Raw genomic sequence first — 16354 nt, 5'->3', positions numbered from 1 at the left:
TCCATTTTAAGTCCATCCAAGTCGTCTCTATGTTTGTGAATCTGAAAAGACCCAGGTCTAAATCTGAGTGATTGGAGAAGGCATGCAACCACAAGGCACTATACTGTATCTAGTCTATTTTGTTTTGGTTTTGGCTTTTCAGGCACAGAGCTTCAAACATGTTCCTTGAGGGATACAGGCGCAACTGGCTTCATCCTGAAGGCTTCTCATTTGAAGACAGAATGATAGACGACTTATCTGTGAGTGCCATATGTAGTTTCATCTACAGATGTTTTCCTTTTAGCGTTACTCACACTTTTGTTTTATTGAACATCCCAGAAAGCAATGGAGCAAGAGGAGGGAGATGAGGAAGAGGAGAAGGAAACAAAGCCAGATCCCCTTCATCAGCTAATTCTCCATTTTAGTCGTACTGCTCTTACAGAGAAGAGGTTAGATCCTCACTGATACAACAGCAGTGAAATGCAGAGACGTGGTGCACCTGTGGGAAAAAAAATCAGCATGTTATTTCTAATTTGTGATCTGCACTTCTGTCATTTCAGTAAACTGGATACTGATCATCTTTATATGGCATATGCTGATATTATGGCAAAGGTAAGTCATCGCAGAAGGTGTTGAAGTGCGCTGAAGTTTGCAAAGAACTACAGCATTGTGTACTCTGAAACACCCATGTTTATTCTCCCCTCTTTGTGTATTTAGAGTTGTCATATTGGTGAGGAAGAAGAAGGTGGAGAGGAAATGGGAGAAAATGCTGAGGATGAGATGTCCTTTGAGGTGCGACAGTCAGAACTGGTAATGGGCGGCCAGGGGCTGGGGACCAGGAACACATTGGAGCGGTAGCTCTCGACGCATTGAGTGACCTCATCATTGGAGCATTTATTCACAACCACATCTCTCTTTCTCTCTGTCTCTGTGTCTCTCTCTCGTATCGTCTTGTTGCTTCTTTATGTTCTGTCTCTGCTGTTTCTTTTGTTTGTATGCTAAGCTTCATTCATTCTGAGTTTCTTTACTTAGAAACTCAAAGCTCCAATCCAGGTATGCTTTAGTTGTGTAAATTACTGTATACTCCCTAAATTCATCAGCAACAAAATGTTATTATGCTTCAACTTAAAACAACTCGACTACAGTCACTTTCATGCACCATTTACTATTTATTGCGCCTGGATTGGATCTAATTAGATTTAATAAATGTAAAATTAACATCAACAATAATAATAACTCTAACTCAAATTAACAATCATGATGTTAATTAATCTATTTGTAAATCATTATCAGCTCAGGTTGATGAACAATTCCTCCTATTTCAGATCAAGTAAAGAAGTAAAGTGTAGCTTTTTCTGATTTTCTGGTACTCTATAAAGTATTAGAGTAGGCTAGCTGGGATTTATTTTTAAACATTGACAGGCAGTAGCAGCTGCTCTGTGCAGGCTTTACTACATTCATTGCGTCCAGTTGTGCACAGCGTCTCAGACACAGTAGTTCATTGTATACCCCAGTGCTGATTGTGCTCTTAGAAGAAACTGCCACTGAACCATTATATACTTCCAGTGAGCTGTGTTTGTTTGCTCATTGATGTTGTGCTTCATCATTATGTATCATTGCTTTAAACTACTAAAATATTGTATATAATATTCAAAAATGCCTTCCAAAACATTTGTGAGGTGTTATATGAAACTGGGGAGTCAGACATACAGAAACTGGACCTAAAATTACATTGGATATCCTGTTAAAGTCCACTTAAATTCCAATGGCTATTAAAAAAACATATACTCATTTTATAACACTGTCATTCCTCCCAGTTTATATAGCTGTCTGTTTTGTTTCTCTCCGTCTCTCTTTCCTCATTGTTCCATCTAATTGGTCTCAGCTTCATAACACCAGTCTTTGCTAACTGAATGCTTGTGTTCAATGTTCCCTTCCCCCACTCACATAGCATACTGACAGACTACAGTGAAAGCCAGTGTAGAATATACAACACTAAAAGCTGTATCTACGTACACATAGTCGTAGCTTTAAAGTTTAATTCACATAGTGCACAAGTCACAGTCAGGCTTCACTAGAGAGTCAGGGACTGCAGGGTAAGTTTGAGGTCCACCTGCACGACACATAGCGGGTAGAGCTCGGCTAGGCATACGTGGGTGGCGGGGAGGGTGGTTGGGAGTGGGGAGGGTGGTTGGGAGAAGGGAGGGAGGGAGGGGGGCTTGGGAGCAGTGGTTGTTGTTGTTTTAGGGTCACTATGATACAAGTTGATATATAACGTGGCTGATAGATAGAGTAATGTCAATTTGCCTTCTGGATTCAGAGATATTCATTTGCTCTTTTTCTTTTCCATAAATGGCATTTAATATGCGATTGGCTCAGTGTTATGAATAAAGATGAATATTGAAAGCCATTTAGATTTAAAGAAGAAAAGAGAGAAGAAGAAGAAGGGCTGAAGAAAAATGTTATGTTTATTTTGCATTAATATTTGAAGTCATTTCTCAAAGTAAGCACAGACTGCTATGGAAAGCCAAAGAAATATCTCTGATACAGAGGAATAAAGGCTTTGATCCAAAGTATCTTCTTTGCAGGACCGCTGCATTTAAGAAACTTTGGGTATCTACATGGCTGAAATGCTAAGCCAGTCGAACTGTTTCCTGTAGTCTAACGCTTGCTCCAGCCAGCAAACGTGAAGAAGTAGTGTAACAACCCTGTGACTAATGAAGTGAATTGAGAGAATGTGTGCAAGAGTCAGGTTTTGAATTGACACTGAAAATCAGAATCTTGATAAAATTATTGTAAATCCATGAAAGGACATTAATAATTAATTGGTAATTCACAAAGGTTAATGATTAATGTAGATTTTCTTTTAGAGGTACATTCATTTTTCTACAAACATAGAGTGAAAAAAACTGTTAAACTGATTGGTGATGATGATTTAAAGCGGTAGGGATTTGTGTGAAAGGCAAGTGAATGTGAAATTAAATTGTAAATCTTAATTGATAGAATGGACTTTTTTTGATGAACCACTGTTTTACGACTTTTAGCAAATATATACAGCACTTAACAAATTTATTAGCACCTCTCACACAAAAAAGATAACACAAATGTTTTAAAAATCTGTCAAAAAATTGTTTAAAACTAAATATTATGTGGACATTTATTAATCAAAAAACAAACTGAACTGTCAGATATTAATCACAATGACAGTCAATCAGTAAAACGATTTTTTCTTTGCAATTCTGCAATATAACAATTTGGCATCTTAGTAAAAAAAAAATAAAAAATAAAAATGCTAATAACAATTTTCTATTCTTTCTGCTTTTCTTTAAAAACATGCATTTAAAAAAAGTAGATTGAAAACAACAATAATTGTAATTTTGTATTAAAAATGTAATTTCAGTTTAAGAGCTTGTGCATACTGGTGGATTAACCATTGTAGAAACATAAAAATATTTTGGTAATTAATAATACTGTTCAGTTAGAGCAGCTGTGGCATAAATCCTACATTGGGTGTAAGAGATTTGTTCAGCACTGTATATATATTTGTAATTTGATTCTATAGTCCATCCTATCGTTTTACCTTCTCTCTGTGACATATAATGGTAGCAAATCCTCATAATGTTTGTGTTGACCGCAGGAAAAAGAAATGGAGAAACAAAGACTCTTGTACCAGCAGTCTAGACTGCATAATCGTGGCGCTGCAGAAATGGTCCTGCAAATGATCAGTGCCTGCAAAGGTAGTCTTTATCCTTATCTTTGGTCAGCTTTGTTTACCCGCATTGTGTTCATGGCTTCCTGTTTCCTGCAGGTGAAACGGGCCCAATGGTGTCTACAACCCTCAAGCTGGGTATTTCTATCCTTAACGGCGGGAACAGTGAGGTTCAGCGGGTATGCCTTTTTAATATAAACACATGTAATTATAAATTTGGAGATACCTCTAAAGAAGACCCTTTATTGAATTACCCTTATTTGTTGACAGAAAATGCTGGAGTACTTAAAGGACAAGAAGGATGTGGGCTTCTTTTTGAGTGTCCAGGCATTGATGCAGACTTGCTGGTCAGTTTTCAAATATTCAACAAAAGTGTAAATGTGGTTTATAATTTTTAATAGTAAACAGGGGGGAAAAAAGCTTTATGTTCTGTGCAGTGTCCTGGATCTAAATGCCTTTGAGAGGCAGAACAAGGCAGAGGGGCTGGGCATGGTTTCAGAGGAAGGCACCAGTAAGTCTTCATGCTGTTTTTCTTAAGCATCACCTTTTCACATTGAAGATACAGCAGAAAAGCTGTTACACTGCAGCTGCTGTTATATAGTCGATGATCAGAATCATTTATAAATGCAGATTATGGTGTTGGTGTTAATACTGCTGTTATACCATCGCATTACACAGTAATATACGCTTTGAGTAGTAAAAAGACACTGGAGGAATCAAATGCATATACTTTAGACTCTTTTCCTGTGTAAACCACAATAGCAAAGTAAAAAAGACTCAAAGGAGTTTTGAAAGGTCAAGAGAAATCACTTTCTGTAATTCAACTGAAGAATAAGTGAGTACCAATTCATGCCATTGCTCATTTTATCACATGAATGATCAGATTTAAGACATTTTAAGCATCTATTAATTCATCTTTGTTTAAATCCATCTGTGCCATTACAGTACAAATTTTCATTTATTGAGTGATTAGTTCCCTAACATAAAGTATTATTAACCCTTGGATAACTGTTAAAGAATTACATATTCATGATTTAACTTAAATTGGTTCAAATGTTTTCCTCTGTATGTTTAGTAGTTTTGTCACCTACTTTTGTCATCTAATTCTGGAGGTTAATTTAAAGTTCTAGCTGAATGAATTTGCCATGGAATGTTGTTAATCTCCCCCTCCTCATCTCTTAGTCCTCTTCTGTTGTCAACACACTGATCCTCTCTCCCTTCCCCACGATCACTGCCACCTCTCCCTTGTCCCTCCTTTCATGGCCCTCAGACTTGAACCTAGATCGGGGTAAATCATGTTTCTGTCCATCTGCCTCTCTGTCCTACTGCTGCTCCTCTTTCACTCCCCTGTCCTTTTTTGCTCCCTCATTTCTCTTTCTAACATTGAAGAGAGGATTGGATGCCTCTCCATCTTTCATGCTCACAGCTCGCACCCTTCCTCACGTGTCTTGTTCATTCCAAAAAGCCTCGGATGGAATCCGGTCTTTTCTGCCCATGAACTACTATTCAAACGGGGAATGAAACCTTCATGAACGATATTTGTTATGAATAGTGATAGAGTTCCTCATTTCTCAACCCTAATACCTTCTCGCACATTTCTTAATCACATGACTTATAAAGAGGCTATTCCTATCTTGAAACATGGCCACAAAAGATGCTATAAACGAAACTATATTGAACTAAAGTCTCCTCGATTGTTATTTTTTTCAATTTGCGGCACATTTATGAATAAATGTGGCACATCCAAATACATATCTCCTTCGAATTAAGTTTCATGTGACAAGAAATGTGTGGTTTCTCGGATGTACTCTATCATGCACTGGATTCCCTTCAGCCTTTTGTTGGACAAAACCCCAACCTCTCTGACATTTACCTTAGAAGCTTGTATATCCTGCATGATTCTGCGTTTGTGTGCTTGTTTCATGTAGCCAGCGGTGAACGGGAAATTGAAAAGAAAAGAGAAAATTAATAAATCAAGTAATATCGTGGGTTCACCTCTGACTGCTGCTAACATTTCACTTTATTGCTTTGTTTCTGTCTGTACAAGAGTCCTATATCATTGTCTCAGTTTATACATGTTGTGACCAAATGTTTGTTACTGTCTCAGTTTTTTTGTTTTTTTTTCTCTTTAAATTCAGTGTATGCATGTGATGCTGATGGCCTCGTGTATGGTGCCTGACATGTGCTTGTATGTCAGACTTTGTCAAACCGCAGTCATTTGTATTTCTTTGATTTATATTAAAACCCTGTTTCCAAAAAAATTTGGGACAGTGTGTATAATATTGTTAAACACTGAAACAAAAGGAGTGCAATCAAATTTTGGAACTGAGAAATTGTATTCTTTTTTTTTTTTTAATCCTCATTGTGAATCTTATTTTAGCAATAAATAAATTAAAAAGTTGGGATACAACAATAAACAGCTGAAAAAGATGCATGATATCACTAAAGAAACTTAAAGAAAATGGAGATATGGTTCAAAACTGAAAGAATTTTATCAAAAAAAGATTTTATCATCTGCAGTACTTAATGTTATTCAAAGATTTGAAGCATCCCGAGAACACAAGGGAAAGCATTGAAACTCGCAACTCTCCACAAAACTCTGTTCACAAGGGTCAAAACTGTGATTGAATGGACGTGATCTTCAGTCCCTCTGGTGACAATGGATTACACAACACTGCTTTAATAGCAGGCGTGATTATGTAATGAAAGTCACTGCAAGGGCTCAGAAGCATTTCTGAAAACAGTTGTCAGTGAACTGAACCTACAAATGCTAGTTATAGCCCAACCATGTTTAAAACCCCCCAATAAAACAAACATTTAAGATGGCCTTAATATGGAGTTTAGTTAAAAACTGTCCTCGATCTATCGAGTGAAAATTAGAAACTATTTTTGGAGCTGAGGAAGCAGAGTCCTCTAGGCTAAAGAGGAGAGCAACCATCTGGCTTGTTTCAGCACAAAATTATAAAGCCAGCATCTGTTAGGGTTTGGGGGGGTACAATAGGGAACGTGGAAACCAATGATTTTCCACATTACAAAGCCTCAGCTCTAACATGGAACAATATTTACAAATTTGAAGCAGCCAATGCTGCCAACTAGACACAGTGTTTTCTAGATGTTCCTTTTCAGTTTCAGTTTTAGAGTCGGGTGCACTTCAGTGAAAGCATGTTATGAAAAAAGAAGAAAAGTTTTATAGACAATCGAAGGAGATCCTGAACTGATGCAAAATTATTTATGTTATCAGTTCCCAAACTCAAACTGTTAACATTGTTACTTGTGATAAACATTTCTGCTAAACTCTATCAAAGCTTTGACAGTCATGACATCCAAAAGTATGGTGGCTCTGAGAGGTCAAACACACTACAACTTAAGAAATTACCATCAAATAGAAAAACGATGAAAAAGCATATAAAAGCAATGGAAATTTAAAAAAAAACACACATACAAGCTGCAAAAGTGCACAAACCTCACAAAATACACAGAAGTGTGAAGGTGACAAGCCAATGGCTAGCAAGCAAAGCACACATTTCGCTATGGCAGGTGTGTCAAACATAAGGCTTGGGGCCCAGAATTGGCCCAGCAAAGACTCCAGTTCAGCCCGCTGGACAACTTTTAAGAATATGAAGAAGTTTGTAGATTTAGAACTTTTTATTTTACAGCTTTTCCTATTGATAAGGCCATCCCCATTGCCCTTCACAATACACCAAAGCAATTACCTAACAGACAAACAATGACAATAAGGTCAGAGGTCAAGTTTTCTGAAAATCTTGTGAATCCGATAACTCGAGAACAATGTGATACAGGATTTTGAAATGGATACCACACGTGTATCTGCTAGTACGCTGAGGTGTAGAACTGACGGCCACCAGTATTTTTCTACTTCCACTGTGCTTTATTAAATTTCCATTGTGTTTTGTGTGCTTTTGCATTGTTTTTCTATTTGCTGGCGTTTTCTTAAGTTGAAGGGTTCTCTAAAAGTTATGTTTAAAAAAAAATCTCAGTTTCAACATTTCATATGTTTTGTAAAGTAAACCAATTAAATAGAATAGGGTCTTTTTTCCTGACATTTTAAAAAGCTTCCCACGTTTTTTAGGAAATGGGGTTGAATTTGAAAAAAAAAAAAAAAAGAGTCAGCCTTAATTTTATTGAAACGAGCAGCACTCAGTCAGAGGTGGTTATTGAGGTGCCTGATACTAAAATCCTTGTATTCATGATGGTAAGTTCAGTAATGAATTTTAGTTATTATCCTCACATTTCTTATACTCAGATAAGTTGTTAGACTTTACCGTTACGTGTAATCTGATTTAGCTCGAATGTATCTCTTTGATTCATTCATTTGTCTCATCTTTTTAGATGAGAAAGTGATGTCAGATGATGAGTTCACCTGTGACCTCTTCCGTTTCCTGCAGTTGCTTTGTGAAGGTCACAATAATGGTGGGAATTACTCATGTGTCAAATGAGAGTAACAATAAATTGAGACACTCATGAAGCACATATCTTCTTATTCAAAATGATGTCTATTTTAATGCAGATTTTCAGAACTACTTGCGGACTCAAACAGGCAGCACAACTACCATCAATGTCATCATCTGTACAGTGGACTACCTTCTCCGTCTCCAGGTACACTGGCTGCAGTTAGTGCACCATATACAGATTGAAAATAAAGGTTTTAAGGCTATGGTGGGACTTGTGATATTGCGAAGCCACAAATATCATAAAATGAGTTTCTCTTTTAAACATTATTGCATTTTAAACTGTGCAATAATTTTACTTCTAAAGTGTGTTTGCAGTATGGTATCAAAATTTCTCTAATGACCCCTTACCGGTATTTTTCATTCAAGGAGTCTATAAGTGACTTCTACTGGTATTACTCTGGGAAGGATGTCATCGATGAACCAGGCAAAAAAAATTTCTCCAAAGCTATGACAGTGGCAAAACAGATTTTCAACAGTCTAACTGAATATATCCAGGTAACACTGGAGCAGATCAGACCTTTATACAGATTGGATGCTTTTGCTGTTTTGCCTATAACACATAGTCTCTTATTTCAGGGTCCATGCAATGGCAACCAACAGTCCCTAGCCCACAGCAGGCTGTGGGATGCTATTGTTGGCTTTCTTCATGTCTTTGCCCACATGATGATGAAGCTGGCACAGGTATATACATATAATTCAATCAATCGAATTAATTCCAAATTAAATGTATTTATTTCTCTGTAGAGGTGAAGACAATGTTGCCTCTGTTCTGTAACATCATCAATTGACCTCCTGACCTCTCATGCTGCATTTTATTTTCAGTGACCATGAAAGAAAGTCAGTGGTAAACATAAAAGGTGTGATGCCCATTACATGTGAATTATACTTCTGCATCACATCTATGCTGTAACTTATGCCATAAAATGCAACCGCATTTTAACCCTACGCCACAACTTTCTGCCTAACCTGACGTGCGCCTTTCAAGAAATGTAGCTACACGTCTGCTGGATGCATACTACAACGAGTTAAATGGCGTGGAAGGTTGCAGTGTAGGGATAAATATGAGTTCCTGGTTACTACCTAAGTTAGGACGTAGATTTTCTGCATAAATCCAAATCAAGCTTCAGCTTTACAAAAAAAAAAGCTTTTGCTTTACACTGATTCTGTTTGTATAGTATGTTAAACTTTGGTACCCAGTGTAGACGTGGTATCAAGAAAATCTTTTTGAAGTACCTCCCCTGGTTTTATACCTTACAACGGTTCTTTCCTTTATTGCACATGAAAAAGCTCTGTTGTTATAAACCTGACAGTAAACACATAAACTTTTCTGTGAAACAATTGACAGAAGCACCTTACAGTACACCTCAATATTACAGAAAATATTACAATTTCTAATTTCTTAAAAATTGATTTTATTTCATTATGTATTTGATTGGTCATTTTGGTCATATTTTGACATGTTGCCTAAGTATTAGTGTAAAAGATTAAATTATAATTTTGTGAGTTTCATGTGACTGCTTACATTTCAGGGTTATGGTATTATTTATGCAGGCTCTCCGTGACAATGGTTTCCCTTTCTGGGAGATCATTGTTATTTGACTACCTGCACTTTTTCCTGTTGTGAATTGCCTGGTGTAAAAAATAGAGTTCATCAGCATTAAATATAATACACATTAAGAGATTTAATAATAAGACTTGCCCAGTTGATTCTATACGATTTACTATTTTAATTTAAAACTATACCATATAGTTATACTTTAAAATGAACTTAAAGGTCAGTTACTTATTTATGAATTAAGTACTAAAAAGTTGGACTACTGTTCAAAACATGGGAAAAAGGGAACTGTAAATCAAATACTACGATTTAAAAAATTTATTTATAATATGATTTATTGAATTTATATGTTGTCCGACAAAGGAAAAGAAATGCTTTACAGAGAGAGTTCCTTAAGTCTTTCAGACTTTAATAAGTTAGAGAAACGTTCAACAGTCAGTGAAATAGTTGGTGTGTAAATAGTGTGTTAAATTTGGTGATTTCATCATCAACAGAAAATAACGGCATTAAAAGTTTTAGAGAATCCAAAGACATCTCTGTACACTAGAGACAAAGCTGAAAACCAGTCGTGTGGTGAAGATCTTTGGGTCCTTAAGCAGCTCTGCATTTAAAAATGTATCGGGTTATGTCATGTATTAGTGCTTAAGTGCTTAGGAGCAATGGAGTACAGGCAGGCCTCTGGTCCAAACCTGTGTGGTTTATGAAGGAGGCTGAAAACTGTTGAGTATCAAAAATCTCACACCAAACAAAAATTCTTATCTATACTTGACCACATAAATAGCAAACTATTGTTTATTGCCAGAGGTATGTTTAGCACCAGGAGTTTTAAATGAAATTTTATATAATAATGAGCATGATTTTTTTTCTGTGTTGCTTTGAATTATTATAACTATACACAGTGTTAAAGCGTTTTCTGATTGGATGATTTTTAAAATCCACAAAGCTATTTGTGATGCTAGTGCTATAAACAAAAGGTCAAAATATTTACATATGTAGACATTTCCATTCTGTTTAGTGCATTAATCCTCTGCAGATAACTGAGGCTAATAACATTTATCATTGATAGCTTTTGCATGCATAATCTTTTTAAACATGTGGCCAGATTAAGAGATGATCCATGCTTGATCTGTAAGTTCCCAGCTCAGCATATTTTAACAGATATTACGCACCTAAAACAAATTACCTTACCATGTGCTTTTGCTCTTCAGCTGATAGTCTCACAGTCAGCTTCTCTGTTTTACATTTATCATTGTGTTTCAAAGTCTACATCAAACGTGTGCATTGTTTTGCTGTCAAATGAAAGAAAGCACACACGCAAAATGTAAAAAAACATATGTGAGTGTATTTTGTTTAACACCTGAATAATTTATTATTATTGAAATTGTCTTCCACATGGTCAATGCAGGGTAAAGTATGTATCTACTTTTTTATTTATTAATGCAGTATTGTGTTTACTAGTTTTTCATTTATTCAGTGTTGGTTTCTCTTATCAGGCTGTTTTATATCCACCTGCTTTAAACAGAACTCAGTAAGAGTCAGTATTTACTCAATGCTGATTACAGTGTATTTCCAAACAAAACTGACATACTAGCACGTTGAGTCATTTAAGGAAATAGAAAAACAGTTTGATATATATATCAGATTTTATTTTATTTTTTTCAGTACACTATACAGTGAACTAAACCTTTCTGTAGCACATTAGGCCTCATGAACAGCAAACGGTATATTTTCAGACACTGCAATAGTCTTTTTGTTTTTAGTTTTTACCCTATAAAGCGATTTTCAGAATTATGTTAGCACCATGAGTTTTAAAGTAACGGCCTTATAATTAAAAAATAAACATAGTTTATACTTAGGCAGTTTGTGACAAAGAAGCAGGTGACTACAAAACTTCCTGAGGGAGGGCCTGACTTTTAACCTCAACTGTTGGAGTATACACTTTAATATGAAATTATTTTGTCTTTGTATATACACTTTAATGTGACATCTACTTCGTGTGCACACATTTAACAGAAATTACAATTTTTTAACTTTTTTTTTCTTTTTTCATTTACAGTGTGTTGAGCTGTGGCTTGTGTGTTGCTTCGATTTAAAATAACTATATATCTATGAATTTTTTTGCAGTTTTTCCTCTGTGCACCATCATAGTGCAGTTTACATCAAACTGGCTTTCAGCTTTAATTCACTGGGTTTTACAACAATTTGGATTTACCTCTTGACGAATTACACAGTCCCGACTTTGTCTCAAAATGTACTGGATAATTACCTGACAAGCAGTTTTATGGCCAGGTGAGGTTTGGTCCTTCCCTATTCCATGACAAATGTAGGAGATATGATATCTGAAGTTGATTCAAAGTGATTTGAATCAAAGTAAAATCATCATTAGGGTAAAAAAAGTAAACATATCAGAGAAATAACATAATCCTTTAGGACAAATCCAAATCAAATCTGGTACAAACCTACAAAGAAGGAATGCAGTGGCGAGCTCAGCAACACCAAAAGGCCTGAGAGACCACAAAAGACAACTGATGTGAATGATGATAGCATTTCCTTATTGATGAAGAAAAACAACTTTACAACATCTAACCCAATCAAGAACACTCACAGTCAGTGCATTACTCCTAAGCTCTGCAATCAAGAGATGCCTTATTGAATGTAAATACAGAGAGTTTACAAGTGTTACCACTAGTTACACTCAAGAACAGTGCAACAGAGTCATTGTCTGTAAATTATTTTAATCCAGGTATCATAATCAATCGTTAAATGTTAAATTATATTCCTTAGTTCTATTACTTTTGAGTATCTGAGAAGCTGTGTATAAAAATGGTAATTCTCTGGGGTGGTACACAGAGGCAAAACTACAAAAATGGTATCTTTGTCCAGTAAATTATGGACCTAACTCTACATTTACACACAAGCTTCTGCTTTAACTTCTAATGCTCACTGTCATAGAAATGTAATATTCACAAAGGGGTACATGAGATTTAAGCACTGTTTTATCACAAAAATGGGGAAAAAATTTTCACATTATGGCATCTTTAAAAACCATTGTTACGTTTTGATAAATTCTCTCAGCATGACGATTTGGTTCATTAACATCCTCCTTTGTTATGAATGTGATTGTATACAACACACAGTATTTTGAATGTCCAGTTCTTATCATAACAAGGTTTTGGGTTCCTGACACTTACAGTATAACTTGTGCTTTCAACTTTACCAAAGACTGTGTCTTTATGTAAACCTCTAATGTTTCAAGACAGTATTGTTGTCATTACTGTAAGGTCTTGTTCTTCTTTCATGGTCACAGGACTCCAGCCAGATTGGTCTGCTGAAGGAGCTTCTTGACCTACAGAAAGATATGGTTGTTATGTTGCTGTCTTTATTGGAGGGTAAAATAACTTTCTCATCACTTTTATGTCAGTTTTCATCTTTTTATCCTTTTCCAGTTTCAGGTTTTTTTAAATTCTGCTTTGTATTTATTCAGGAAATGTGGTAAATGGTACAATCGCTCGCCAGATGGTCGACATGTTGGTAGAGTCCTCCAGCAATGTGGAGATGATACTCAAGTTCTTTGACATGTTCCTCAAACTGAAAGATATCGTGGCTTCAGATGCTTTCCGTGATTATGTGACAGACCCTCGAGGGTTGATCTCAAAGAAGGACTTCCAGAAGGCGATGGACAGTCAAAAGCAGTACTCCCCCTCTGAGATTCAGTTTCTTTTGTCCTGCTCAGAAGCAGATGAAAATGACATGATCAATTATGAAGAGTTTGCCAGTCGCTTCCAGGAACCCGCCAAAGACATTGGCTTCAACATTGCCGTGCTGCTCACCAATCTGTCTGAGCACGTCCCTCATGACACCAGGCTACAGAACTTCCTGGGACAAGCAGAGAGTGTGCTGAACTACTTCCGTCCGTTCTTGGGGCGAATTGAAATAATGGGAGCCAGTAGAAAGATTGAACGCATCTACTTTGAAATCAGTGAGGTTAACCGCAGACAGTGGGAGATGCCTCAAGTAAGAGAGTCCAAACGGCAGTTCATCTTTGATGTCGTCAATGAGGGTGGCGAATCAGAGAAGATGGAGATGTTTGTCAACTTCTGTGAAGACACCATCTTTGAGATGAATATAGCCTCACAAATTTCAGAGCAGGAGGAAGAGGAAAAGGGGGAAGAAGAAGATGAAGGGGAAGAAGGAGGAGGTGAGGGTGGAGGAGGTGGGGAAGGAAATGGAGGAGGAGATGAGGATAATAATGGAAGGGAAGGTCCACATGAATCAACCTCTGCCTTTGTAGATTTTATAAACAGCATGTTAAGCTTCCTCGGCATTTTCACCTTCCGCAACCTTCGCAGACAGTATCGTAGAGTGAGAAAGATGACCTTCAAGGAGATTGTAGTGGCCTTGTCCACTTTTTTCTGGACCATACTGATGAGTATACTACACTTCATTTACAATGTATGCAAAGGTATCTTTATGATCATCTGGCAAACATTGTTTGGAGGTGGCTTGGTAGAGGGAGCCAAAAATATCACAGTCACTGAGATTTTAGCCAGCATGCCAGATCCCACCCAGGACGATGTGCATGGCGATGGACCAGGGGAGCCAAGGACAGGGGAGGAACAGGACACTGGAGGTGTAACAGATACTGGTGAGACTGGGAGTGGAGAGGAAGAAGAGGAGGATACCCAAGAAAAAGAGGGTGGGAGGATACCAGGAATGGATGCTCCAGGTGGACTTGGAGATATGGGTGTGGAGGCACCAGTTGAACCTCCAACTCCTGAAGGAACTCCCATAACAAAGAGAAAAATGGTAAGGAGTAGCTTGGTCTTCTCTATCAGTCGTTTGTGATTATACATCTACCAAAAATGTGGATAGAAAACATCAGGTCTTGTGCAGTAGATTCTTTTTTCTACAGGCACCAGAAGAGACTGATGCTAGTCAGAAACCACCAGAACCTCCTCCTGTAGAAGAACCTCCTACGGAGCCTGAAAAGGCTGAGTAAGACTCTTTAGTTGGTGTTGTGTCTATACTAATGTGCTTCAAGCATTTCCCTCTCCCTTCCATGGCTCTAAATCAGGTTATACCTTTTAGCCAGGACAATCCAGGAGGATTACAAAAAACAACTTTGAACAGTTTGAGGTTAATGATTATCTGAATGCACATTTTTATTAAAAGGGTTGGTTTTCATTGCATTGAAGCAACTTCCCGAGCTAAGAAAAAGATCATGGAAGTTTTAGTGCACCATGATTTTTAAATTGATGGAATGAATTGATATGACATTAACTCAAGACTGTTTATTTTTTAGTGCTGAAACTGGAGAGAAAACAGAGAAAGAATGTGAGAGCAAAGAAGAAGTAGAACCAGAAAAACCAAAGAAATCAGCAGCCAAAAAAGAAAAGAAGCTGAAAAAGGATGGAGGTTTTCAAATCTGGACTGAGCTGGAAACCCAAAGGAATAAATTTATGGTAGTATTTGTGTCAAAAGTGATTTTGTTGTGCAATTTTAATGTCAGTATCAAGTGATTGATCAGTTGAAGAATATTTATCTGTCTTTTATAGAACTATCTTTCCAGAAACTTCTACAACCTGCGTTTTTTGGCTCTGTTCCTCGCATTTGCCCTGAACTTCATTCTTCTTTTCTATAAGGTAAAAAGAAATATCTTTAATTTAATCTATCCCTTTTTTGCCTGGAAACTGGGATGAGTCTGTTTAATGTGGCTACTGTCTGTTCTTTGATCATTTTACCCTGTCAACTCTTAGGTGTCGGACAGCCCGCCTGAGGGTGAAGAGATGGAAGGCTCTGGACTATCTGAGGGAAGTGGGCTGTTTGAAGGGTCTGCGTTGTTTGAAGGCTCAGGCGAAGAGCTTGAAGGATCTGGAATTAATGGTGGAGGAGATGAAGATGAGGAAGATGTTCCAATTTATTACTATTTAGAGGAGAGCACTGGATACATGCAGCCTACTTTGTCCTTTCTTGCGATCCTTCACACAGTCATTTCATTCATCTGTATCATTGGCTACAACTGCCTGAAGGTAGGCTGGACACACGTCGGTAGGCTGACGTCTTTTTTGAAGCCCAGGTTGCTCTGATAGTTGCCTTCCTCTCATCTGTATTTTTGGTTCAGGTGTTTCTCATCTTCCTCCTAACAGGAAGGTCAGGACAGCATTGGGTAGCCAATCCATAACATTATCAGAAAACCCTGGTACTTCTGGTACTATGGATAGGTGTTAGGTGTTGGAAATCAGTGTCTTCATAAAGCTTGTTAGCAGATGGAAACATGAATTACTCCAAAAATTTCTAGATGCCTAAATTGACTTTGGACTAGATGAAACACAGTGGACCAACCACCAAAAACACCAGCAAATATCATGGTACCCCAAATCATCATAGATGGCAGAAGCTACACTGGACTTCACACAATACTGGTTTCTGTGCCTCTGCATTCTTCCTACAGACTTTGGGATCCAATTTCCAAATGAAATACAACATTTATTTTCAGCTGAGACAATTCAAACAGTTTACAGTTTTTTCTGAATGCTTAAACCCTAACTGTGATTCCTGTAGCACAATCTCTAAAACTATTCAGACTTATAGCAAAACCACTCACTGAGTTTGCAAAACTAAAAGCACAAAAACTGCTTT

At 37.1% G+C, this 16354-nt stretch overlaps 1 protein-coding gene across 2 annotated transcripts in view; it reads left to right on the top strand.

The window, feature by feature from the left end:
- The window catches only part of LOC146565648 (ryanodine receptor 1-like), a 54813-nt gene that overhangs the window by 30652 nt on the left and 7807 nt on the right, over nucleotides 1–16354 (top strand). Inside the window, exons 78-96 of one of the 2 annotated variants that reach the window (XM_085288942.1) lie at nucleotides 143–239; nucleotides 319–428; nucleotides 540–591; nucleotides 697–789; nucleotides 3617–3716; nucleotides 3788–3867; nucleotides 3959–4035; nucleotides 4126–4199; nucleotides 4959–4976; nucleotides 8039–8119; nucleotides 8217–8305; nucleotides 8527–8655; nucleotides 8737–8841; nucleotides 13023–13104; nucleotides 13200–14521; nucleotides 14628–14710; nucleotides 15018–15177; nucleotides 15271–15357; nucleotides 15472–15744. In XM_085288942.1, the coding sequence (XP_085145068.1) occupies nucleotides 143–239; nucleotides 319–428; nucleotides 540–591; nucleotides 697–789; nucleotides 3617–3716; nucleotides 3788–3867; nucleotides 3959–4035; nucleotides 4126–4199; nucleotides 4959–4976; nucleotides 8039–8119; nucleotides 8217–8305; nucleotides 8527–8655; nucleotides 8737–8841; nucleotides 13023–13104; nucleotides 13200–14521; nucleotides 14628–14710; nucleotides 15018–15177; nucleotides 15271–15357; nucleotides 15472–15744 (3112 nt within the window). The remainder of the gene's footprint in view (nucleotides 1–142; nucleotides 240–318; nucleotides 429–539; nucleotides 592–696; nucleotides 790–3616; nucleotides 3717–3787; nucleotides 3868–3958; nucleotides 4036–4125; nucleotides 4200–4958; nucleotides 4977–8038; nucleotides 8120–8216; nucleotides 8306–8526; nucleotides 8656–8736; nucleotides 8842–13022; nucleotides 13105–13199; nucleotides 14522–14627; nucleotides 14711–15017; nucleotides 15178–15270; nucleotides 15358–15471; nucleotides 15745–16354) is intronic. The other variant, XM_085288943.1, reaches the window with a different exon arrangement.

This window comes from Mchenga conophoros, linkage group LG10 (assembly GCF_057382185.1).
Source record: "Mchenga conophoros isolate Kocher_MC1m ecotype Shallow Benthic linkage group LG10, M_conophoros_male_GT1.1, whole genome shotgun sequence".
NCBI classification, from domain to species: domain Eukaryota; kingdom Metazoa; phylum Chordata; class Actinopteri; order Cichliformes; family Cichlidae; genus Mchenga; species Mchenga conophoros.
This window is presented reverse-complemented; position numbering and strand designations above follow the sequence as displayed.